The sequence below is a fragment of the Hippopotamus amphibius genome, chromosome 6, assembly GCF_030028045.1.
Source record: "Hippopotamus amphibius kiboko isolate mHipAmp2 chromosome 6, mHipAmp2.hap2, whole genome shotgun sequence".
Classification (NCBI taxonomy): Eukaryota; Metazoa; Chordata; class Mammalia; order Artiodactyla; family Hippopotamidae; genus Hippopotamus; species Hippopotamus amphibius.
In genome coordinates, this window is record NC_080191.1 from 67,254,565 (window position 1) to 67,282,329 (window position 27,765).

Below are 27,765 nucleotides of genomic sequence, written 5' to 3' on the forward strand. Positions count from 1 at the left end.
GCAGTGCCATGATACACAAGGCTAACTGTTTCCATGGGCTGAACGTTATACTATCATATAGCCTGAAGATATTCCCTACTCCTTCTAAAGCAGCCATTTCACAGGTAAGTTTCTTAAAAAAAAAAAAAACACCTTTTTTTTTCCCAGACCTTTTCCCCCTAAACAGAACGCTGTCAAGCCAGGTCTCTTACTTCTTAACTTTCGTGAATAGACCTTGAGAAAAAGTTTAAATCTTCTGGTCACCTACAAGTGGCCAACATAGTCTGGATATTGTTACTTTAGACTTTGGAAAAATGGATTTCCTAAGAGCTGAAACCTAACATATATAGGTAGAGGAACTTCACGCAGCTGATTAAAAATGTTTTGGTTCAGTGTTTGTAAACTAAGACTTCTAAATTTTATTCTCTTGTATTTGTTAAAAAAAAATAGGTAGTTATGAGGTAGTCATCACTGTGAGTTAATGAAAGTTCATGAAAAGAAACAAGGTCACAACGGGTATGGAGAACACTACTTGCAGCAGGTACGTTATAGTTGTTAATATTCATTTTCTTATTCTTCCTATTAACCACCTTTGTATTTCTCAGTTAAACACATCTGGACCACTGGAGAGTAAGAGAGGGGTAAAAACTTTGAGATGGATCCACTGCAGAATTTTAGGCAGATAGGATCTGACATTTTAAAAGGATCACTCTGGATGCATCAGAGCAAGCATCTGCAAATTATGACCCATGGTCCAAGTCCACTATATGCTTTTATAAGTCAAATTTTATTGGAACAAAGCCATACCCATTTGTTTATGTATTGTCTATGGCTGCTTTTAGGCTGTAATTGGGATTTTGTTCACACAGTTTGTTGGCCCTCTACAAAAAAAGTTTGTTGATCCCTGCTTTAGAAAACAGATGAGGATGAGGGTAGAAGCAGGAGAGATGGAAGGCTACTGCAGTAAAACAAGTAAGAATTCATGGTAGATCACACTAGCATGATAGCAAAAGTGGTAAAAACAGTCAAATGTTGAATGTATTTAAAAAACAGAGCCATGATAACTCCCTGATGGACTGAATGTGGAATGAAAGAAAAAGAGGAATTACGGATAATACTAGGGTTTTGGGGTACACAAGTAGAGCTGTCGCTGCTGAGATGAGGAGGGCTTAAGAAATCAACATGATAATCATTACGATAATTCCTCAACAATTCTTGGGGAACCTAGAAGTTTTGGTTGAAGTAGGTTTCTGTCAGTTACTACCTACAACCATTCAGGAGATAAAATGCATTGATATTTCTCTAAATTTTCAGCCTCATGAATTGAAATTTCTTTAATTTTGGAGATATATGTAATTGATTTATTTCCTTTCTATCCAAGGAAATTCTTCTAGGCCCACTTAAAATCTTATTTCTTTTGGAAGGCTTATGTGAAACTCTAAGATAAGGTGTCCTTGTTTGGTTTCTGAGTTATTATCTATAAAATTACTTTGCCAATTAAACATATTATATCATGTGATATTTCTTCTATTTTTTCGCAGGGGGGATTCAAACAACTTGTTAGTCACACACTGTTTCTGGAGTAAGTACTATGTCTTACACTTCTTTTTATCCACTGTACTGCTTTATAAATTGCAGGCATTAGATAAAAATTCATTGCTCTGATTTCCAGAGCTCCTAACAGCATAAGGGATGTATGTCAGATACTATCTGAGATAACTTTACTGCATCTCTGGAGAATTCTATTTTTTAATAAGTATTTTCTATATTTGCCTAACTGGATTTGTTTCATTTTGTTTTGTTTTTGCTTAATTCAAACAATTAATCTTACGGAAAATATCTTCATTTTTTTCCACAGTGCAATAAATATCAACTAATTAATGATGTCTCAGTTTTCAGCTCTACAGCTCTATGCATAAGAAGGGAAATATTGTGCTTCCTTGAGATTAAACCACTAAGGAATAAGAACAATCCTATCTACTGTTAGATTCACTGGCAGGCTAAACAACAAGCCATGCGAACAAAATTCCAATTACAGTAGCCTGTAATATCCTAATCTTATGCTATTTAAAATCTGTCCCACATAAATTTAGTGGCAGACAGATCCTGGGGTAATACTTTAAGCAAAACAGTGAAATTAAAATATGCCGAACAGTAACAGGGGATCCAAACAATGTATGAAGGAGCCTGAGGTATTAGTTTATGGATAATTATCAAATAAAAGGGGACCAGGTGAAGTAAACTGTACTCTTGGGACAAAAGAATTATGGGACATAACACTGCAAACTTCAAAAGTCCATCAAAATTGTCTCGAGATAAAAAAAAAATGTTTACCTCATTAGCCAGACACATGGCTGAATCGGTTTTATCTGTCTACTATGTAAAATAATAGGTCAGCCTACATTTATCATCACTGACAAGGAAGAAGAGAAATATTGTGGCTAATGTGTGGTGTTCTCTTTGGTAAATATCCCCCAGACAAAAGCAAAGGAGGTGACAAGAAGGATAGTAGGCTGTGGAATCCAAATTAAAGTAATCCATAATTACAAAGCTGAAACAAAGAAGCACTCAACTGATGCAGATAAAATAAACACTTAAGACAGATGTAGTCTTAAAATTTTACAAAGCTCTCTAAGGATAAAGACCCTACATAAATACCCTAGTATTTAATTCTACAAATAACAACTTCTATTTAATTCTAAAAATGGCAGAGGTTTTAAAAAAATCTTCCATTTGTTTAACCAAATGTGCTCCCAACTTACAGTCTTCTGAGGAATACAATAGGTGTTATTTCACTTACTTTAGAGCAAAAGTTAAACAGTTCTTGTTTTTAAAGAATTCCGACTCCATAACAGCTAACAGGTCTTATTCCCATAACATTTATCTCCCGATTTCTCTGATCTGTCTCGAATTACTCAGAGACTAAAGATGTAATAAGCCAATACTACTGACCTAAGGAGTTGTGATTGCTCACAGATTCTATAAATTAATGAAGGTGTTACCACAGTACTATTGTCAGCAATAACAGTTAATAAGGATGGTTGAAAGCTAAAGGCAACTAAAAGACTAATTAACTGTATGTTCTGTAGCTTTTTTTTTTTTACATAAACAAATCTCACTGGAGTCTCAAGAAAAATCTCATGTTATAAGATTAAATGCTCAATATTTACAGTATGATAATTCTACAAGTAAATACTCTCCCATGCTAAACATTTAAAAACTTGAGGAAACTAAATAGATTTTAATATATTTTATTTTACTACTGAGCACCTCTGAGTTTTCTCTATTACTGCTTGCTGGTACACCTGAACAATGTTTATGTTCATCAACTGCACTTTTAAAATGTGTGCTCTGCTTTCACAGAAAACATTTATATATATATATGAATACATAAGCCAACCTTCTGTTTTCTTTCTTTGGGCTTCTTTTTCTTTGGTGATACTGGTCCATCTTTTTCTTCATTTACTTTTTTTCTTTCCTTTTTAATCTGTTTTTGCTTCTGTTTTTCAGATTCTTCTTCTTCATCTGAACTGCTTTCTGCTTTCTTGGTTTTATGCTTAGGAATTTTCTTTGGTGGCTGCAGATTAATTCCTGCATCTGCTGTCCAGTCAGAATAATCACTGGAGTAGTCACTAGAAGGAAAGAAGGGATTTAAAAAATACACAGATAAGATCTACTATAAGACTTTGTTGTACAAAAAATATAAAGAAAGATCGTAATAAAAAGTAATGACAGAACAGTACATACTAAATGAAGTAAAAATATTTCCTAACTTTCAACTCATCCTCTTCTAAATAGTTTCTTAAAAGTCTGTAGGCTTGGGGCTTCCTAGGCAGCACAGTGATTAAGAATCCGCCTGCCAATGCAGGGGACACAGGTTCAATCCCTGCTCCAGGAAGATCCCACATGCCGCGGAGCAACTAAGCCTGTGCGCCACAACTATTGAGCCCATGTGCTGCAACTACTGAAGCCCATGCGCCTAGAGCCCGTGCTCCACAACAAGAGAAGCCACGGCAATGAGGAGCCTGCGCACTACAAAGAAGAGCAGCCCCCACCCACAGCAACTAAAAGAAAGCCCACGCACAGCAAAAAAGACCCAGCACAGCCAATAAAATAAATAAATAAATAAATAAACAAGTAAATTTATTAAAAAAAAGTCTGTAGGCTTAACTTATTTAAATATCCCCCAAAATTTTTAAGATAAATAAGGTCGCAGTCCTAATTAAACAATGAATTTAAGTACCTTCTATGATTTTAACAAAAATAAGGATTTCTGAGTGCTGGATGTGTTCAAAATATTGTGGGGTGTACAAAAATAAGGAGCAGAGGGTCACTTTCCTCAATTCTAGCATCAGCAGAATAATAGCCCTAGACAGCACAGGAGGTATCAACACTGAGGAAGAAACACAGGGATTCCTTTTTTGAGGGAAGTTGGGCGCTCTTGACACAGGAACTCCCACGGTAGAGCACTGGTGCCTTCATGGTAACTAGATATCAAATTGGCAGAGCCAGAAGTATTCCTACCCAGTGGGAAGACTGTGCTTGCAAACTTTAGTTAGCGTCTACATATGCCCTAGGTGTATCTTATGCTTCAGAGCATAATAAGATTCAGAAAAATACAGGCCTTAGTGTTTTATGTATCTCTATCAATCACGTTTGTCATTAGTTGTATTTCACTGGAAACTCATACTTTCTTTTCAGTTTACTTTCAACAGACCTAAGTTTTACTAAACTGATGTTGCAAAATAAAGAATCCAATTATGTTATCTTCTGTTTTAATTTCAGTACATGAGAATATTTAATTACTTGATTTTATAGTTTTATAAATATAATTGCCTTAATGGAATCTAAATTATACTATGTTAAAATCAATAATCAGGTTGCCTAAATTTACTGATACATATTCTTACTCCTCTAAAAACATTGCTGATAACACTGAAGGCATATTTTTCTGAAGTTTTATTCTACTATCTCATCCCTCTGGCCCAAGTGTCCATTATGGGCAATTTATCTGTTCTCTCTCTAAAGAATAATCAACACAGATAAAAATCAAATAATTGAGGCGTTTTCTAGTATGATTTTATGACTTCATTTTAAAACTTAAAATGATTTTCAAGAACTTAAATAAAAAATATTTTCAGACACTATTCTGGATATATGGGAATACATCTGCAGGACAAACAGCTCTCCAATAGGCTATCCTCAACTTCGGAGCATTTGTTTACACTAGCCCTAGCCATGGTCACTGTAAATGGCACTTGCCAAATACTCACTATTGCTACTCTCTGGAGCACTCAGCACTTACAGAAAATCTGCTGCTGCCAGCACAGACTACAAACCCCCGAGACCCATGTACTTTATAACAATTTCCCCAACTGCTGAGGCCAACACTGCGTTTTTCAAAACAAGAATCTCTATGTTGTCTCCTGGTTTGAGATATAGGCATACCTTGTCTTACTGTGCTCCACAGACACTGTGTTTTTTTGCAAATTGAAGGTTTGTGGCAACTCTGCATCAAGCAAGTCTATTGGTGCCACTTTCCCAATAGTATTGTTTTTAAATTAATGCTGTTTTAAAATATTTATTTTTTTAGACATAATTCTGTTGCACACCTAACAGACTATAGTATAGTGTAAATGTAACTTTTATACGCACTGGGAAAACAAAAATTCATGTGACTTGCTTTACTGCAAATATTCTCTTTATTGTGGTGGTCTGGAATCAAACCTGAGATATCTCCAATGTATGCCTATACTCTATTTCTACTGCTGAGCCAAAATAGAGTTTTTCTTCTATTGTCTTGTTTCAAATACAGAAAACTACCAGACATAACAATGAACACTTGTGTATCATTACTGGGAGCAACTACTGTGGAAATAGGAAAGTCCATGATACAAGAGGTGAAGAATTCTTTTAATATAGCTTCTTGGTTTCTTTGGCAATTTTAAGAGCTAGTGCTGCCAGGGAATAACTACCAGGGGCTAAACATAATTACCATTCCCAAAGGCTCTACTCCTTCTTGCTACTAAGACCTCACAAGGCCCAACACCATCAAAGCCCTGTAACAATGTGAATCACCAGTGTAAGGAGCTGAAGGAATCTGCGCTTACGTGATCACATGGAGTGGGAACAACAGGAAAAAGGGAAAGTTTATTTCCATTGCTGGAAGAAAATTTTATTAGCATTCAACAAATTCCACTATAAAAGATAGTTACTTCTACAAAATCTCATTACTTTCATAATTTAATGCCTAAATATTTCTCAAAACCAGTAATGAAACTAGCTTGTGCTTCAGTATTACAAATATAATAGCATTCAGAAGATAAAATATTAACTAAGAAAAAGTTAAAAGCATCATTTTGTAGATCTAGTACAATATTTAAAAAATTTTTTTCTACTAGAGAAAACATGTCACAAAGGAAATCTAAATTTTGGACAACTAAAAAAAAAAATCTCTGAAGAAGGACCAATTTTAAACCCAAATGGACTCTGAAATATGTTTCTGATAGAAAAGAATCTTCAACTTTCCAAAGAATTTACACTATACTTGGAAGAATAAAAATTTATTAAATTACCTAGAACTGCCATCACTGTGCCATGCTCTCTCTTCCTCTTCGGATGTTCCACCACTGACAGCAACAACTTCACCTTCCTAAGAGATAGTGAACGCATATTTTATTGTATAGTTTTACAGAATAACAGTCTATGATTATAGAAAATATTAGTGATACCTAATAGTATGAATCGTATTAGGATATTCATATTAAAACCTGATTTAAATTAGTTGTAAAACACAGGTCTCATATTTTTATACAAAATTAGTAGTAAATGTATCTAAATATTAAGTGTATCCAAACATAAAATACTTCCTAATACTGGATTCGGAGCAATCTCTTGGATGATTAACATTTTTTTCAAACAGTCTCTTAACACGTCTTCTAGATTGGGAGACAACAAATTAATATTTGAACTCAACTTTACTTTTTGGCCATTTTTAAAATTTAAGTTTTCTTTTTCTATAGATGCATCAAGAAACTTAAATTTAGGAACTTTTATGTTTTATTTATTGTTATTATTAAAATAGCTTTATCATATAAAAAAAGGATATTCCAACTCAGGTATTATTTTATACAAATGGTAGAGGATTAAAAACTACCCAAACACTCTGATTTCTCTTTAGTACATATTCACTGGTCAACACAGGAAACTACCTGTGAAGCCATCTTCTTTATAAAAATTGGTTTTTTTGGTCACAAAATCTTGCTCCAATAGAAACAGCACCTCACATTAATTAAGCTTTTACTATATGTCAGAAACTGTTCTAAGCACTTTGTATACATCACCCCATTTGATCTCGACAAAACAGTGCTGGTAGTAGGAAACGGTTATTTAAACGAAAGAACTAAAGTTTAAACAGGCTGAGAAATTTATGCAAGGCAGCACAATTAATAAGCAACAAAGCCTATTTTGAACTCAGGTAATTTTACTTCAAAGCTTAGACCCACTCTACACAAGAATGGTTCAGTATTATTAATTGTTGGGCACTTTCAGATTATTTTTCACGAGGATAATGAAATGTATTCTTTTACTGATTAAATATTACATTTTTTGCAGAAAAATATTCCCATTTTGATGTCTTAAAATTGAAGACTGTATTACATAACTATTCTACAGAGCTTTGAAAACTAAGCAAATGTGAAAAGATCAAAATCCAATAGTAAATTTTAGTTAGCAAATTTAATCTTTGCTCAATATAACTGAAAAAAAAATCTAAACAAATGATCTAATTATTCCCACCCTTAACATATTACTTCTTTAAAGAGAGTACAGAACCATACTTCTATATTCTAAATACAAAACAAAAAGGTACTATACAGAAGTACAAATTACTTGAACCAAAAATCCCAAGATTCCTTCATTTTTAATATATTGTGCTAATATTGAGATATTCTGTCCTCACTGTACTCCTCTACAAACTCAAGGCATAAACAAATTAGTTCTGAAGACAAATGAAAGAATCAGTAAAATTTTCTTACATAACAGATGTACCTGGAAATACATTTTGAGCTGAATCATATTTTAAAAATTTTACAGAAATTTAATATTTCAAAGAATACTACTACAAGTCTTTCAAAAATAAAGAAATGTTTTATGTTTTGTGGTATATCTAAATTGTTATGTGTCAAGTTTATATAACGAGTATATTTTAATCTTTTTTGCCAGATTGAACATATCATTTTGTTCTGGCCATACTAGGACCTAAAAACACTGGAGGCTAACTTTTAAATTATGGTTAGAATACTCTCAGTTTAATACTGCCCTGTCCCTAGAGAATATATGTAGAGAATCCCCATACATATTTAACACTGCAAAACATAACATGACTTCAAAAATGTATAATTGTCAACATCTCAGATCACAGCGTCTCTTACTTAACTGTGAGTGAAGGGGTAATAGGGAGAGTGGGACAAAGGAAGAAAGACAGTTGCAAGCGCTAAATAAGATTGACCTGTGACTGCAAATTGATTGCCTTTGCTGAAAGAATATATAATTTAGTAGGGACAACATTTATGGAAATAATTATACATAAGGATTATTTAAGAAATTTACATTGAGAAAACTATAAACTGGCATAGAGATTAAACACTAACTAAAATTGCCAAATGTCTATTGATTACTTATAGTTACAGACTAGAGCTTCATGGTTCCATTTAAAAAGCTTGGCTTTGGAGTAAAAGGAACCTGGGTTTAATCCCTGCTCTACCAGGGATTTAATAGTTAAGTAAATGTGTAATCTAAACATCTTTGAACTTCAGAGCCCTCATAATGGGAATAATTCATATGCATTTGTTTTGTGGACTGGAGGTTATGAATATCTGTGCCATGCCCAGAACACATACTACGGTCTTCAGCTATCACTCTCATTTTAAGACCTAGACATACCATGTTTCAGCCACATCTATAAATATATCAATGAATGCAAAGAATAAAAGTTATATTAAAAAATAAGTAAAAACGAAAACAGAAACTTATGAATGTGCTAAGCTCTCACATCTGAAGAACTAGTGCCATTTTCTATCTCTTCTGAAGGTCTAGGAGTCTCTTCCAATGCAGACCTCGTACGATAATTATGTTGATTTGCTTGCTGCTTTTTGGATTCTCCAAGATCCAGGAAATGTTCATGAGCATGATTCTGGCAAAAAGTAAACTAAATTTACTTACAGTATGCTTAAAGAACGCTTTTTACTTTAAAAATTGTATTTTTTAATTATAAAAAAAATTCATATTTAAGACATCACATAAGGAGACTACTAGATTATAGTCCCAGATCAAATATTTTAACATTAAGTTAAAACACAGGTTTGTGATATGCTGAAATTCACTTGTTGATTGATAGGTTATAAAAAACTTTTTTTTTCTGATTAAGGATTCATAATAACAAACTAAGCCTAACACTGAACCCTCCTGTACCCACACCAAACCTATAGAACAGATATAAGAAAGAGGACCACAGACAGTGACACATACGTAACAGGCAGAGGCAAACTAGAACACAAAATGGTGATCACAAAGCTAACCAATCACTATGAGGCTTGGATATCAGGTGACTGGCTTTCTCTCTTCTGCTGCAGGCAAATGCGAGAAAAAGTCTTCTGCAGCAGGTGAGAAAACAACTAAGAATTATCAAAATAACTGAAAGTCCAACACGGTTACAGAGAAAAACCTCAACAAACACAAGAATTTACACCTGGAATAAAGCCCCAACCTGCAAATATAAAAAATAAAGGAAAAAAATACTAAAAATTACCTTTAAAAAAGGAGATTGACATCAGACTTACCCATACAATATATCCTGCAATAAATCATACCGTAAGAAAAAGAAGCACTACCTTTAAAGTGTTGACAGAAAATAACTTGGAGCCTATTATTTATATCCTCACTCCTTTGAACCTGTAATTACATCCTCACTTTTTTTTTCTCTTCTCATTAACTTTGCTTTCATGGATCTCAAAATTCTGTGACAGATTCCTGGTTAAGTTGTTTCCATTAAAAAGTACTGATTTAAAAAACTAATAATTTAAAACTGCCAAATACAGAAAAACAAATGGTCCACAGAACATTTCTTCTTTCCAAAAATGATGCATTTTTTTCTTTTTCCTTTGGCTGCGTTGGCTCTTTGTTGCTGCATGTGGGCTTTCTCTAGTTGTGGCGAGTGGGGGCTTCTCAGTGCGATGGGTTCTCTTGTGGAGCATGGGCTCTAGGCATGCAGGCTTCAGTAAGTGCAGCACCTGGGCTGGGAGCTGTGGCTCATGGGCTCTGGAGCTCAGGTTCAGTAGTTACGGCACAGGGATTAGATGCTCCGAGGCACGCAGGATCTTCCCGGACCAGGGATCGAACCCATGTCCCCTCCACTGGCAGGCGGATTCTTAACCACTGCACCACCAGAGAAGTCCCTATGATGCACTGTTATCATTAATCAGTCTTCTACTATTCAAGTTAAATGACTAATAGAGACAAACAGTCCTGAGACAGTTTAAGATTGGGATGGCAGGTACTGGGGGTAATATTCATTGAGCCTTCTGAGCTTCCTGGGCAGACCGGTGACCTTGACAGCTCTAGCTGCCTTCTTGTCCACTGCTTTGATGACATCAATAGCAACTGTCTGTCTCACTTCATGAATAGCAAAATGACCCAGGGGAGGATAGTAAAGGGAGCTCTTAACACACAAGGGGGCTTGACAGGAACCTTATCAACAGCGGCAGGCAGCATCGCTACCTTTCAAGAATTTGGGGCCATCTTTCCGAAGCTTCTTCCCAGGACAGTGATCAATCTTCTCCTTCAGGTCAGCAATCTTGCAAGCTATGGATGCATAGCCAGCACTGACCTGACTTGGATGGCTCAGGATAATCACGTGAGCTGTGAAGCTAGCTGCTTCCTTATTAATGGGTTTTTTTGCTGTCAGGAACCACAGTGCCACGGAGAGCATCTCTGACAGACATGTTCTTGACACTGAGGTCTACACTGTCTCAGAAGAGCTTCACTCAAGGCTTCAAGTGCACTTCAATAGACAATTTTTTTTTTACACTTCAGTTGTAATGATGACTGTACCAAAGGAGATCATATGCCAGATTAGAGAACCCCAGTCTCCAACTGGCCCATAGGGACAGTACCAATACTACCTGGAGGGGTAGGCACGAAGGGCTTGGCCATTAGAAACGGTGGTGGCAGAACCCCATTCCGAACTTTAAGCCGCGTGGTTCCACTGGCATTGCCATCTTTACAGGTGACTTTCCATCCCTTGAACCAAGGCATGTAAGCACTTGGCTCCGGCATGTTGTTGCCATTCCAATAAGAAATTAGCGTAAACACTACTATGTTGGGGTTGTAGACAATTTTCTTAACATAAGTGCTATTTCCTTAATTTCCTCTTAACTCTTCTGGCTGTAGGGTGCTCGGTGGAATTCATTTTGTTAACACCAAACAAAAAGTCTAATATTAGTCAAGTTCATGTTCATTTTTAGGTGATTCTCTTCTCTCCAGAAACTCTCAGAATATTCTCTTTTAGATATTTTGAAATCTCACTATAATGTGCTTAATTGAGGTTTTAAATTTTTAATTTTTATATTATCTTTTCCTTATTCTAGCTGGCACAGTACGCATTTGCTCAACTAGATATTTATTAATTCTAGGAAATTCTGGCTTGTTATTTTTTTCAACACTCTTCTCCCTCTGTATGTTTTTTCTTCTTTGAAGACTTACTGAATAAAGCTTTTTTTTATTACGAACTTCTAATCTCTCTCTCAGTGTATGTATGTGTGTATATACAATATACACATTACATAAACACATGTATACATATTCTTCACACTTCCCTCATTCTCTCCATCATTTTATCCCTTGTTGATTCATTCTGGAAGAGTTCTTCAACTTGACATTCCAGCTTACTCACTCATTTTTCGGTGTTTTATATTCCTCTATTCAACGCAGCTACTGAGTTCTCCATTTCAAGGACAACATGTTTCACCCCAATTTCTCCAACAGAACCCTCTCCAAAACAGCTTGTTGCTACATCATGTTTCCACTATCCTTTCTTATCTTTCTCAGAATGATATGCTATGCTGAGTAACAATATGTTTGGCTCTTGTTTCACAAGTGTGTTGGGTGGCAACTGGGACGGCAAGGAAAAAGGAAAAATCTAGGTCTTGCTCTGTCTCCTAAAAAAGATTCTGCATGTGCATGGGGGGATGGCGTCTGTACCTCGAGACCTATAATACTGCAAACCTGACTTCAACCATCCCCTGTCCCTCCATCCTCCTCTACTCTCCAGTTCCCTCCCCACAGTCTTGTGACTTCTTCCCTGCACTTTATCTCTACTCTTGTTGGGGCTCTTACTTCTAAAAGCCAAGTGAAATAAAAGACATTTTCACATACAAGGATACAAGATTTACCCCACAAAGATTCTCTCTAAAGAGAATTACTGCAGTGTTCTGTAATTTTGCAAAAATTTGGGGAAATATGTAAAAGGTATAAAAAAGGAAATAATGTTCAACTACAATCTCATAAGCTTTGAGCAATTTATTGTTAAGAATGTAATGGATCTTGCTTCTTTTAACATAAATATTATTTACCTACTCAAATCTATTCTACTAAAAATTTTTTTTTGTTTCATTTTGTAAAGCTTTATCCACTATTTTGTATTTCTTTAGAATAAATTTCAAGTCAAGGAACATTTTTAATGCCTTAATATATAATGCAGAAGAAAAAGCTGGTTGTCAACCAACATCTGTTCCCCCCTTCTTGCACAGAAAATGAAGTTTTCGTTGTCAGAATTTCAGGTGACTAAATTCTGGCCAACAGGATATTGGGCACAATGTTGCAGAACAACTTCAAAAAACCTTCCTCAGGAGAGCATATGTACTCTGTACCTTCCTCACTTAAATGATCTTCCATCCCACAGCCTTATGTGAAAATCCTCATATCTTGAGGAACAAGGTCAAATTCACACACAAGAGAATCAGAAATATTTAGAGCTTCAGTTCTCAACACAGAGGGCATCACACCAGACCTTGACCACGTATCAAGGCTTTTGTATCAGAAAGAAATACATTTCCCTAAAGGGAAATAAATACATATTTAGGAGAAATAAGTAAATTTAAAGCACTGTAATTTGGGGACCAAACCTATTGTCAAAATCAATTTTATAACTGCTTTCTAAACAGTTTTTTTTGGTATTAATTTATGCAACCCCCCTGCACAGTAAGTACCCTCTATTATTAGAGGAAAAAAAATAATGCAACTCTTAGATGAAAGACAGCATCTCATAATTTGTACATCTGTGATTATCAATGTTGGTAGCCTAGTAGGTGCTTTCAAACCTTTCTCTAGTCTCATAAAATTTGAAAAACAAAAATGAGGTCATGTTATAAATATTACTGTTCCACTTGCTTTTTTTCACTTAACAAATACATCATGAACATTTCTCCAAGGCAATGGAGTGAGTTCTAACTCATTACTTTAAAAAGCTGTATAATATTCCAAGGGTATATATATATGTCATGACATTCCTACTTTTCTTCCACCAAAAGACACTAAAGCTATTTCAGTTTTTGCCACCAGAGACATTATAAATATCTGTACACATACACACACATATACATTCACATCAATTCTTTTCTTTCTAAAAAAATGGTCTTCAAAGTACCATTACTGGATTAGAAGACAAGCACATCCTTTTAATTTTTATAGATATTACCATATTCCATCCATGAAAGTGGTGGCAATACAAACTCACAATCATTATATGCATTATGTCCCCACATCCTTGGATTCAGAGCAAAGGATACCAAAAAAAGGGTATGCTTTCCAGCCACCATGAAAAAAACCACCACCACCACCACCAAAAAACCTAAAGAAAATATTATTTCAGATTATACTAACAGAAATTCTAGCAGTGTGGAGTCCTATTGATGCCAAGATATGATACCCCTAGTAAAGGGAAACATAAAATAGCAAAGGACTACGTGAGTCTTTCAAAGTCACAAAACAACAGAAAAGAGAGTTATAATAAACGAGACTACTTTAGAAGGTCTGAGGAGCTCAAATAAGAGGAAGGAGCACAAAGCTGGGTCAAGAGACCAGTCATCCCTTGACACTCAAGGAGGTAAGTACATACCTCTCCCAGATTAGGGCATAAACAATTGAAATCCACTGGACTGGAAAAATTTTCCAGAGGAGGATGATAGACAAACTTTGTGTTTTTTTTTTCCCTGCTTCTTTGTAGTTTATTATTTTTACTTGCTATATCCTGGATTTTAACAGACAAACTTTGTAGGTAGGAAACGTAATACTAAAGATTTAAAGATAATCCAAAGATAATCAAAAATTAACTGTTACTTTATTTCATTAGTTAAATATCCTGTCTACAATATTAACATCTTTAATTATAAAAAGGCCTTAAAATGGTCACTACACTTATGAAGCAAATATTAAACATAAAAGTAATTACTATTTACCTTTGAGACTGTGGGCATTTTGTTCTCTTTTGGAACTGTGAAGTGTTTTCTTTTCTCTTCTGATCTGTAAGTCTTTATTTCTTCTTCTCCCTTTGCAGTTCTCCATTCTTCTTGCCTACTGAAAGAATTAAAAGCCACATATCTTAACCTATAATGTCTATAAGGGAATGTTACTCTTGATGTTTTATTTTCAGATGAGGCATGTGACAAAGATTTCTTAGTTTAAATTCATAGACTGTGAGCTCTGGACATTGAGCATTAAATGATTGGAATACTGGAAAGACAGATTCTGTCCACTTGAACTTGATTCTACCGTTTCTGCTATGGTTTTTGGCAAATAAAGTTTTAAGATCTGAGAACATGGTTACTCCTAAGGTAACTGCTCCAAGAATTAAAAACAGTTTATTTTTCAAAAATTATGTCAGTGTTGGGCTTATGCTGTGATAACCTTATGTTCCATACAGATAGCTGAAATCTTAAAAACAAACAAAAAAAGAGGCACAACAGACCCTTGAGGTAGAACTAATATTAACTCCTGAAGCCCTGAAAGAACTACATTCTCTCCAGTGAAAGGTAGGTCAGGCTTCAGCCACTGAAAAATCTTCTACTCTATCCAGGTATCAAGCTGAATTTGAGCAACAGAAGTTTTGAGGAACATTAACTGTGCACTTTAATTCCATGGAACCTGAACTCACAAGGACAAGAGATTTAAAAAATTTTAATTCCTTAAAACTTTAAAGTTTTTGAACTGCAAGGGTATTTGATCTCTGAACTTTATTTATTTTATTGGCTGTGTTGGGTCTTCGTTGCTGCACACGGGCTATCTCTAGCTGCGGTGAGCAGGGGCTACTCTTCATTGTGGTGCGTGGGCTTCTCATTGCAGTGGCCTCTCTTGCTGCAGAGCACGGGCTCTAGGTGCGTGGGCTTCAGTAGCTGTGGCACATGGGCTCAACAGTTGTGGCTCACAGGCTCTAGAGCGCAGGCTCAATAGCTGTGGTGCACGGGCTTAGTTGCTCTGCGGCATGTGGTATCTTCCTGGGGCAGGGATCGAACCCATGTCCCCTGCATTGTCAGGCAGATTCTTACCCTCTGAGCCAGCTAGGAAGTCCTAATCTTTGAACTTTAATTTTTCCCTGGAGATATCACAGTTGGAAAGGAGTTAATATTCAAACTTGGAAGAGCTCTATAATGTTGATATTTTATTACTAGGGTATATTAATGTTGTCATTTTATACTTAATTACAGAATCTCTAATGCAGCTGGTCATAATTCTGAATGGAAACAAGCGAATTTAATCTTGTGAAAAGAACGGCCTTGGATTTAATTTTGTTTGTTCTTAATTTTTTGTTTTTCTTAATTAAACTTTTTTATTGAGATAATTGTAGATTCACATACAGTTCTAAGAAATAATACAAAGAGGCTCCTTGTATCCTTTACCCAGCTTCCGCCAATGGTAATATCTTGCAAAACTATAGTACAACATCATAACCTGGATCTGGACACTGATACAACCCACTGATACTCAGAATTCCCCAGTTTTACTTCTACTCATATGTGTGTGTGTGTGTGTGTGTGAGAGAGTGTGTGTCTATGTGTATTTAGTTCTATTCAAGTTTATCACACATGTATGTTTGTGTATCCATCACCCCAGAACATTTCCATTACCACAAAGACCCCTTGTGGCGCCCTTTTAATGATCATATCCACCTTTCTCTCCTCCTCCTCAGCCCTTCCTCCCCACAATGTATGGCAACCACTAATCTGTTTTCCATCTCTATACTTTTGTCATTTCAAGAGTATTCCATAAATGGATTAATACAAAACCTTTGAGACTGATTTCTCAGCATAAGTCCCTGAAGATTCAACCAAGTTGTATATCAATAGGTTGTTCCTATTTAATGCAGTTGTATTCTACAGTGTGGATATACCATAGTTTGTTTAATTATACACCCACTGACAGACATCTGAGTTGTTTCTAGGTTTTGGCTATTACGAATAAAGCTGCTATACATTTGTGTACAGGTTTCTGTGTGAAAATAAGTTTAATTTCTTTAGGATAAGTCCCCAAAAGTGCAATCAATGAATCATATGGTAGTCTTATGTTTAGGATTTATAAAAAATGCCAACTTCTTTCCGGAGTAGCTGTACCATTTTACATTCCCACCAGCAACGCATGAGGGATCCAGTTTCTCCACATGTATCCCAGCACTTGGTGCTGTCACTATATTTTAGCCATTCTGATAGGTACATAGATTATTTCACTGAAGTTTTAATTTGCATTTCACTAACTGCTAATGATGCTGAATATCTTTTCACGTGCTTATTTGCCATCTGTATATATTCTTTGATGAAATGTCTGTTATAGCTTTTGCCCAATTTTCTAAATGGATTGCTCTGCTTACTATTGAGTTTCAAGAGTTCTTTATATATAATAGACATTACTCCTTTGTTGGTTATGTGATTGGACTTAATGCAAAGCCCCAAGTAGGCCAAACATCCTTTGAAGTAATGGCCACAGCCTTGTTGGACATACGCTCAGTGGTCAAGCTTCAAGTAAGAGATAAAAAGGTGATGAATATTTGAAGAGAAACAAATCTTCTGCACTGCTCTGTGTGCAGGGACCTCCACCACCAACTAGCAACCAACTCTTGGCCTCTTTTCACCTCCTTACTCATTCTTCTCTAGGGGAGGAAGAGTGAACCAATTAATTAGGGTGTTCTAGAAGGAAAACCCAGCTTAGCATGGCCCAGTCCTGTGCCCTATTGTCAATGTATAAATTCTGCTCTGCAGTTTAAAAAAGCAAACCAGCTGCCTCACATGGGGAGAAATACTGTGGCCCAGTGCTATCTGTGTTGGGGTTCAGTATTAGGAAGCACACATTCATGCAGATAAGTCATGTTCTTCACAGCTGTATCAATAATAAAAGTAATTTTCTGATTTCTTATCTTATTCTTTTGTGTTATTTTTCAACTACTTCAGAACTACTTTTAAAATGATGGGTGTTATTTATTGTACCCTCTTCAAACCTTAATATTAGAATATTAAGAGAGTTACTTTTTTATTAAGAATATCTAGGTATATCTGTCTTCAGATAGTTATGGTTCAAATTTAAACTTTAGGTGTATAATCCTGAAACCTAACACAAATTTGAAGTATTGTCCAATCAAAAAGCGTAATATATATAAACATTGAGATTATAAATATTTTTAATTATATAATTACTCTTATCTTTTAAGAACTAGAAAATCCTAAAATCAAATATGATCTTTCTATTTTTTTAATTATAGTACAATATTATAATGTATATTCAGTATTAGTTGGGGTTCATATGGACCTCATTCATGAGTATTTCATTAATAAAGAATCAAAAGTAATTGGATATAAACTTCCCTCACAGCAATGACCTTGAGAATAGGATTACATTAAATCAATACTTTTTAATTTATATATGTATACTTTTAGATATAAAAAAGAATTATTTAAAAATATTTATATAACCTATTACCAATAAATAATAATAATGTATTTTCACTATGCCTCTGAATGACATGGTGTGAATGATTAGTAAAATTCATAAAAAACTGAATTATAACAAATTTTATGAATATGTTTTAAGATACAGTTAAACAAGACAAACTAAGATTTAAATATGCTACTCAGTAAAATAAAATCTCTTATTTGTTCAAACTAAATTTATAACCCCCACCTCCCCATTCACCTTAACACTCTCCACATTTCATTTACATGAATCATCCTAGAAAGGGACATATACTGAAATTTAACTTTTCTCCAGAATCATGAATAGTTAAAATATTAGCTCTTCAGATAAACTTAAAACAAATTAGAGCTGAAAAGGTACTCTGAAGAGTATAATTAATTCAAAATGAATACAAACAAGTGTGGTACATAACAAGTCACAGTTCCCCTTACCTGGCAACACCAGCTGATAGCTCAGGTACTACCACCCTTCGACTCCAAGCTACAAGATCCCGCTCTGTGGCTATTTCACTTCTTGGTGCATTACTGTGCATTTGCCGTACACCTTCGATTTGACCACTACGCCTTAGTCCTACATTAGGTGGTGAATGAACCTCTGAGGTAGAACTTGTAGAGCCTAAGTGAAAAAATTAATACAGTAAGTTCTATTCAGAGACATTTCTCCATTAGCTTCTAACAGGAAAAACAAACACACACCAGGGGAAAAAGTACATACTCTCTTCCACATGAAACTTCATACTGTGGCAAATAATCAAATTACTAAATTAGGAACTAAACCACAAGCAAAAGCTTAATAAAAACAAAATATGGTTATTCAGTTGACTAGATAAGTTAATGAACCATAACTAAGGACTCTTAAGCTCCAAAGATGTAAAATCATTACTTAAAAAAAAAAATGCCCACTGTATATTTTTGGGAAAGCTATATAAGAAGCAAAAGCACACAAACCCAAGGACATTTATGGTTCATAAATTTGCTTTAAATTTTCTCTAAAGTTTAACAATTTACAACAATAAGGATGGTGAAATGTTCGAGAATGTGGCTTTGAATGTATTCCATAAATTACTGAATAAACTTATTTTTAACATTTTTCTAAATTATACATGTTTACCATAGGAAATTTGGAAGAATATACATATTAAAAAACTCATTGTCCATAGTCTGAAATCTTATACTCTATTTTCTTAGGTATTTAAATATTCTCCAAAACATGATAATTTTGGCAGCCTAATATTTCATATTACGGATTTTTCATATTTGTTTAATTGTGTCTCTCCTGTTGTAGGTTTAGACTGTTTCAATTTTTTAAATATTTCACTTAAAAGAATCACTGCTTACCTCTACTTAAACGGCTGGTATTACTGATACCTGCTTCACCAGATCGCCTCAAGTCTTGCTCCTGTTGTAGTCTTTGAATCATACTGTCCAGTGGACTGATCTCTTGGTTTGCTTGCTGACTTAAAACTTGGTTCAGTCCTATGTAAATCACAAAAATGCTAGGATACTTCAAACCATTTTACTTATCAACCTCACTTTGAGTCCAGAATTAAACATAAATTTTGTTTAAGTAAAAGACCTAAAATGGCAACGTAAATGATGGGAGAGAGGAAAAAACAAAGGAAACATGCCCCCTTCAATCCTAATTAACAAAAATAACAATGACGACAATGATGGCATAACTTACTAAGTGTTTACCATGATTCAGGTACTAACATAATCCTTACAATACCACAATCCCATAGGTATTATTAATTCTACTTTATAGATAAGGAAATTAAAGTAACTATTCAAAGTCATGTATCTAGTAAGTGGCAAAAGAAGGATTTCATCTTAGATCTTTTAATAAAGACAAATCTGATTACCCACTTCCTCAAAAAGCTTTACTGCTTCATTCAACAAATTCTTAAGTGCCCATTACGTATTAGGAACTATGCCAAGGAACTGAGGATCCAGTGGTGAATAAGATGCATCATGGTCCCTGACCATCAGGGTGCTAACATTCTAATGGGGAAATTGAACAATAAGCCCATACACAAATGCAGATTGTGAAAAATGTTGTCAACATAAAGAAAGTGATGAAAAAGAGAAAATGGGGAAAGAGAGATGGGAACTACCTATGGTGAGTCAGAAAAATCAAAGAAGCCCACTTTGAAAAGCAAGCATTTGAGTTGAGAGTTGAAGAAAAAGAATTAGTCATCCATGTGAAGAGCTAGAATACACTCCAGACAGAATGTAAGAGCTGGTACAAAAGCTCTGAAGTAGGGAGGAACTTGGTGTATTTTAACCCATCTGCTTTTCCAGCATCAATTCTCACCTATACCAGTCATGAGACTACCTGACTCTTCTACTCTCTTAACAGGATACACACGTTTATGCTTTGGAGCTTTTGACCATTTCAAGTACAAATGTAATAAATGCTAACATCCTTCAAGCACCAAGTGAAATGGCATTTCCACGATATTTCCTATGTGAAATCTTTCCACACTACCCCTGAAATGCCTAATACAATGAAACATTATGTAAATTGTAAATACAATATGAATGTTACGTAAATAGTTGCCTGCAAGTAACAAATTCAAGTTTAGCTTTTTGGAACTTTCTGGAGTGTTCTTCCTGAATATTTTCTATACGTGGTTGGTTGACTTCATAGATGCCCAATCTAGGAGTTTGAAGGACTGACTGTGCACATATCTTAATACTCAACCCAATATAGAAAGGAAGCCCACTACTTAGTTTCTGAAAAACATGAATTTTCTTATTCATCTTTATATTCTAATCCTAAACCGAGCACAATGCTAGGCATATAAAGATGTTCAATCCTGCTAAACGAATAAGAAAATGTCTAAGTGTTACAAGACATATGAAAGACATTGCAATGAGAGGCAAGAAGGCAGCAATTAATATCAGGTGTGTGGGTATGTAAGCAAGGACTTAATGAGATCAGACTTTCAGAGTGGGCTAGTAAGATAATATACAAAATATATTCTGAAATGAGGTAGTAGCAGTATGAAGGGATAAGAAAAGGGGAAATTATATATATTAAACTCATTATGTTATTGCATTTTATAAGAGAAAACTACAATTCAATGGGACAAAATAACCTGACCAAGGTCACAAAGCTAGAAAGTGGAGGTAAAAATTAAAATGCCTATGGATGCCTCCTTCTTCGTATGCTGGTGAGAAAATATCTCATGTTTGAACATTGATGAGTAATCTGATATAGCTCAAGTTTATAACTGAGGAAACTTTTAAAGTGTATTGTTCAGTGTAGCTATAACAAAACGGTACTCAAAACCAACTTACTACAATATCCAACAACTATTTTTACCCAACTCTAAGGGATTTCCCCAAATAAATTTTACTAGAGATCTAGATTTGCAAATAGAAATATAATTAGAAATGATGCTAAAGTTTTTTCAAAAAATATTTTTCTTTTGTTCTATTTTTGTACCTGGCACATCTAAAATAATGAAGGAAATGATATTTACCCTGAATTCTGTGAACTACCAGAAGACTTAAAAATTCTGTGACTCACTCTGAAGCCATAGCTATTGCTCTGGGTTCTCTTGTGGCCAAATACTATAACTGGTGACTATTTCATTTTCAAGATCAAGTCCACCTTTTACTCTAAGGGCAGCTTAGCATGGAAGAAAGAACAATGGACTGGGAATCAGAGCTGGATTTGAGTGCCTATGATTCCACGTACTTTAACTTGAACAAGACATAATGTTGTTAAATTTTCATTTTCTTAACCTTTAGAATTGGGATATCATAGATGTAAAGATTAAATGAGATATTTATGAAAGCACTTTAAAAACTGTTAAATGGAGAGAAAAATAATCATGATAATTAAGTAGCAATGACATTTTAATAAATGAGTTGTTTTTTATTTCCCTGTGCCTGAAATCCCAGCCTAGGTGTCTATTTGAGACCTGGGCAAGATCTGATTCTTGCCAGTTCCCCACTAAGGGAATGAAGACATTTATCTTAATTTCAGTCCTATGACCAAGCCTGCTCTAACAACTGTGAATTCTCTAATCTGAATGCTTGCCTAGATTTCTCAAATCCTGCCTTTTACTAAATTGAGTTCACATTGTGTCCACGTACTGAAACATTATAGCTTCACATCCTCTAGATATTCAGGTCTGCTAGCCTGTACTATTCTCCACCAGTAGCAGTAGGGACTATTCCTCTAATGCTTCTCCTCACCCTCCATCCTGAGTGGGCATGTCTAGTTCTAAGAGCAGCCCTTCCTATCCAGTATGTTCATCTTCATTATAATTTCATGCCCAATCCTTTAAGAAAAATAAGAGACAGGTTTGCTACAATGCAATGAGATTGATTCTGCTTACAGAATCTAAATTCATTATTTAAAACTTACTCATTATATATTACATCCCATATGTATCCTTCATATCTACTTAAAAGTTTTGTCCATTTAATGCTAGTCAAGAACTTAAACTATTTTCACAAACATTTTTCTAGTCTAAAATACAACAAAGATTCATAATTGCAAAACTGGTTTAACCTTCTTTATAGTCTTTTCATTATTTTCATTTAATAAATCAGTGCTATTCTTCTTGTCAAAAGCAGGGAAGAAGCCTGTAGACCTTGTCTCCATTCCAATTCCCGTTCGATTCTTCAACTAATTCGACTTTCACCCTCCATAACAGCAACACTTTTCATTCCTATCTTACTTTTATTAAACTTATAATAGTTGATCACTTCTTCAAACAATCTTCCATGTGAATAGGCTGTCTAATCTTTTTTTTTTTTTAATATTTATTTATTCAGAGGTGTAGGGTCTCAGTTGCAGCATGCAAACTCTTAGTTGCAGTATGTGGGATCTAGTTCTCTGATCAGGAATCAAACCTGGGCCCCCTGCATTGGGAGCACAGTCTTAGTCACTGGACCACCAGGGAAGTCTCTAGGCTATCTAGTCTTATTCTCTCTCACATCATACTATTTTATTATTCACTTTAATAACACTTACTGTAATTTTCAACTATGTATTTGTTTATAACTATTTACTAATCTAACTCACTCCATGAGGGCAAGGATTGCATCTGTTTAATCCACTCCTGAATATCACAGATTAACAAGTGTCAGGGGCAGAGGAGACTCACAATGTATGTTACTCAATGAATAAATAAATGAACTGACTCATCTCATACCAAATACAAACTTACACTATTAGTCCTTAGAAGCTTATAAATAGATATAGACCAAAATTATTGCTTTAAATCTTCAATGCTACTTAACTGTCTTGCAATGTTTAAAAGCATCATTCAAAGAGCACTCCCTCTTGCAAAAGCACCAGAATTACAACTAACTACTGAACAATCATCGACAGAAAGACACTGGAACTCACCAAAAAAGACACCCCACATCCAGAGACAAAGGAGAAGCTGCAATGAGATGGTAGGAGGGGCGCAATCGTGTTAAAATCAAATCCCATAAATGCTGGGTGGGTGACTCACAAACTGGAGAACAGTTATACTGCAGAAGTCCACCCACGAAAGTGAGGGTTCTGAGCCCCACGTCAGGCTTCCCAACCTGGGAGTCCAGCAACGAGAGGAGGAATCCCCAGAGAATCAGACCCTGAAAGCCAGTGGGATTTGATTGCAGGACCTCCACAGGACTGGGGGAAACAGAGACTCCACTCTTGGAGGGCACATAAAAAAATATGCTCACCAGGACCCAGGGGGAAGGAGCAGTGACCCCATAGGAGACTGAACCAGACCTACCTGCTGGTGTTGGAGGGTTGCCTGCAGAGGTGGGGGGACAGCTGTGGCTCACCGAGGAGACAGGGGCACTGGCAGCAGGGGTTTTGGGAAGTGCTTATTGGTGTGAGCCCTCCCAGAGTCCCGCCATTAGCCCCACCAAAGAGCCTGTGGGCTCAAGCACTAGGTGGCCTCAGGCCAAACAACCAACAAGGTGTGAACACAGCCCCACCCATTAGCAGACAAGCAGATTAAAGTCTTACTGAGCTCCGCCCATCAAATATGCGCACCAAATCGGATTAAAGCTTTACTGAGCTCCACCCATCCAGCCCTACCCACCATCAGTCCCTCCCATCAGGAAGCATACAGGAGGCTCCTAGATAGCTTCCTCCACAAGAGGGCAGACAGCAGTATCAAGCAGTATCAGCAGTATTTCGTCTTGTGGAACTGAAAACCACAGTCACAGAAAGATAGAGAAAATGAAAAAGCAGAGGACTTTGTACCAGATGAAGGGACAGGATAAAGCCCCAGAAAAACAACTAAATGAGGAGGAGATAGGCACCCTCCCAGAAAAAGAATTCAGAATAATGATAGTGAAGATGATCCAGGACTTTGAAAAAAGATTGGATGCAAAGATCAAAAAGTTTACCAAAGACCTAGAAGAATTAAAGAGCAAACAGAGATATGCAACACAATAACGGAAATGAAAAATACACTAGAAGGAACCAATAGCAGATTCACTGAGGCAGAAGGGCAAATACGTGACCTGGAAGGCAGAATGGTGATCATCACTGATGCAGAAAAGAATAAGGAAAAAAAGAATGAAAAGAACGGAAGACAGCCTAAGAGACCTCTGGGACAATGTTAAACGCACCAACATTCCCATTATAGGGGTCCCAGAAGGAGAAGAGAGAGAGAAAGGACCCAAGAAAATACTGCAAGGGATTATAGTTGAAAACTTCCCTAACATGGGAAAGGAAATAGCTACCCAAGTCCAGGAAGTACAGAGAGTCCCAGGCAGGATAAATCCAAGGAGAAACATGCCAAGACATATAGTAGTCAAATTGACAAAAATGAAAGAGAAATGTTATTAAAAGCAACAAGGGAAAAATGACAAATAACATACAAGGGAACTCCCATAAGGGTAACAGCTGATTTCTCAGCAGAAACTCTGCAAGCCAGAAGGGAGTGGCATGATATATTTAAAGTGATGAAAGGGAAGAACCTACAACCAAGAATACTCTACCAGTAAGGATCTCATTCAGATTCCATGGAGAAATCAAAAGCTTTACAGACAAGCAACAGCTAAGAGAATTCAGCACCACCAAACCAGCCCTACAACAAATGCTAAAGGAACTTCTCTAAGCGGGAAACATAAGAGAAGAGAAGGACCTACAAAAACAACAACAAAAAAATTAAGAAAATGCTAATAGGAACATACATATCGACAATTACCTTGAATGTAAATGGACTAAATGCAGCAACCAGAAGACACAGACTGGCTGAATGCATACAAAAACAAAACCCATATATATGCTGTCTACAAGAGACCCACTTCAGACCTAGGGACACATACAGACTGAAAGTGAGGGGATGGAAACAGATATTCCATGCAAATGAAAATCAAAAGAAAGCTGGAGTAGCGATACTCATATCAGATAAAATAGATTTTAACATAAAAAATGTTCCAAGAGACAAGAAAGGACATTACATAAAGATCAAGGGATACATCCAAGAAGAGGAGATAACAATTATAAATATATATGCACCTGATATAGGAGCACCTCAATACATAAGGCAAGTGCTAACAACTATGAAAGAGGAAATGCAAGGCAGAAATAGAGACACAGGGGTAGAGAACACATGGACACCAAGTTGGGAAAGCAGGGAGGGTTTGGGGGGACTGAATTGGGAGATTGGGACACCCAATTGTACACTCTAAATATATGCTGTTTATTGTCTGTTAACTGTATCTCAATAAAAGTTCTTAAAAAAAAAAAAGCATCATTCAAAGAACTTTAAAGAAGTATAAAAGTCATTTTACTTCTCATTTGTTCAAAATAACTAAAAACAAAGTTCTACCCAATTATCAATTTGATAAGATTTCAACGGAAAAAGGAAAATTTGTCTATCTATTAAAATGAGCATTTACCTGAGGAAGTTACCCCCATCTGAGGGATGAGTTGCTCCTCCCTGCAATTTTCACGACCAGGAACTAATCTCTGATATCTTGATGGATGAGGGTTACCATCAACATCAACCAAAAAAGGGGGTGGCATGAGATGAGGTGCTTGCTGAGTCTGTTCATCTAATACAAAATTGTTGGCATCACGGATAAGAGGCCGATAATCACTATGAAAAAACATTTGATCTGCTATCTATAAAAAGAAAGGCCCAAAAAATTGGACAAGGAAAAATTTATCATTATAGATTTCTAATGGAAGGCAAACATTTTAATATAAATCATAGTATTAAACAATAATATAAAAGAATATTATTTTCTTAAATTAATTATAAATAAATCTTCATATTTTCTACATTAAATTTTATTAGAAAAGTAGCTGCTTTGAATTTTCTCTGGAATAGGAAAAGACTGTATTCATAAAAAACATTAAAGATAAGTTACGTAATTTCAACTTAAATGGTAAGATTAAATCCAGGCATAAATCTTTCAGCAGTACTTCTACTTTCTCAGAGCTATCATGCTTTATCTTATTTTTAAAATTACCACATATGGTAATGATTTGTTTTAAGCATTTGCAATGAGAAATCAATTTATTCTTTGAATTAAACTCTAATGAAACTACTCACACAATTTAAGAAAATCTGTAAGTATACAGTAAGCATGGTTCATACAATAATATAAAAAATTAACATGATTTTCTAAGAGTTAATAAGCATTTCTCTAAAATTTCTGAAATAACATAAAAATTATTAATATGAGCTCACACCCAACACATCTGTAACTTCAAAATTTTATAGTTTAATTTGGCATTTCTTAAACCTGAACTCTTCAGTTTTTACTATGATAACCTTTTAAACAACTCTACCACAAATAAACTATTTAAGTCTTTTAGTCACTACTCTCAGATAGGGTCTTTAGTATTTAAAAATATTAGCTACCATCATAGTAGACCATACTTTTTTTGTGAACCACATAAAAGCCACAGAAGTGTACCGGATACAAATGCATATTATCCATATAAATAAAACATTTTACATAATTTCAATGAATCCCTCTATGGACATCTCCAACACCCATCTTATATACCTCAACCTAAGAACTGCAATCTAGGCTGTTCTAGCAGGCTAAGTAAAGTTATTTCTTCTGAAGTATAAAGATTATTATCACTCTCCTCTCCAAAATACAACCCCTAAACATCTAAGATTTAAAAATAAACAAACAAACAACTATAAGGAGAAGATATATAGTCATCATACTCTACCTTGTCATATTTGCTACTGGAGCCAAAGCCAAAAATTAAAAGATGTCCATGAGAGTCTGTACATGCAAAATGCTGCCCATCAGGAGAGCATTTGCAGTCAAATACTGCACCATGTCCTTGGCCTTCAATCTGAAATGTATTTAACCAACAATCAGAAAACTGCCATTAAAATATAAAGAACTGGCTGGTCACTATTGTTACTAAAATTCTATGATAAAAGATATGTAAGTATATAGCCTAATGAAGTGTAGATATAACAAACACAGTATAGTAACAAACTTTGTGAATATTCATGAAAAGTGCCAGATTAAAAGCCTTGAAAAGCAACGTATTATCTTTATCCATAGACCAGACCCAAGTCAGGAAATAAAACACCACCATTCTCCCCCACCCATAGTTCTGCTTCATGTCTTTTAGCAGATTTGAAATGTAACTGCACCTTACAATCCATCTTATCTGCATTTAATCAAGCCCTTTCAGCAAAGGCTGACAATGTGGAGTAACTGTAGCGATTTTCCGGTAACACTTGAAGTAATAGCCAGAGATCACTGCTCACAAGACACTAAATGTTTCTTTTTGGTAATAAATTCCCTTGATGGTCTGACT

At 35.4% G+C, this 27,765-nt stretch overlaps 1 protein-coding gene across 5 annotated transcripts in view; it reads right to left on the reverse strand.

Moving 5' to 3' along the window:
- Positions 1–27,765, reverse strand: part of PHIP (pleckstrin homology domain interacting protein) — a 129,863-nt gene that overhangs the window by 32,874 nt on the left and 69,224 nt on the right. For 4 of the 5 annotated variants that reach the window (XR_009054225.1, XM_057738027.1, XM_057738028.1 and 1 more), the window contains 8 exons: positions 27,160–27,288; positions 25,866–26,091; positions 19,329–19,466; positions 18,423–18,606; positions 14,493–14,610; positions 9,032–9,187; positions 6,555–6,631; positions 3,380–3,611 (listed from right to left, as the gene is read on the reverse strand). Coding sequence is in view for 4 of the 5 variants with exons in the window: in XM_057738027.1 (XP_057594010.1) it covers positions 3,380–3,611; positions 6,555–6,631; positions 9,032–9,187; positions 14,493–14,610; positions 18,423–18,606; positions 19,329–19,466; positions 25,866–26,091; positions 27,160–27,288 (1,260 nt within the window). In the remaining variant the exon portion in view is untranslated. The remainder of the gene's footprint in view (positions 1–3,379; positions 3,612–6,554; positions 6,632–9,031; positions 9,188–14,492; positions 14,611–18,422; positions 18,607–19,328; positions 19,467–25,865; positions 26,092–27,159; positions 27,289–27,765) is intronic. The other variant, XM_057738029.1, reaches the window with a different exon arrangement.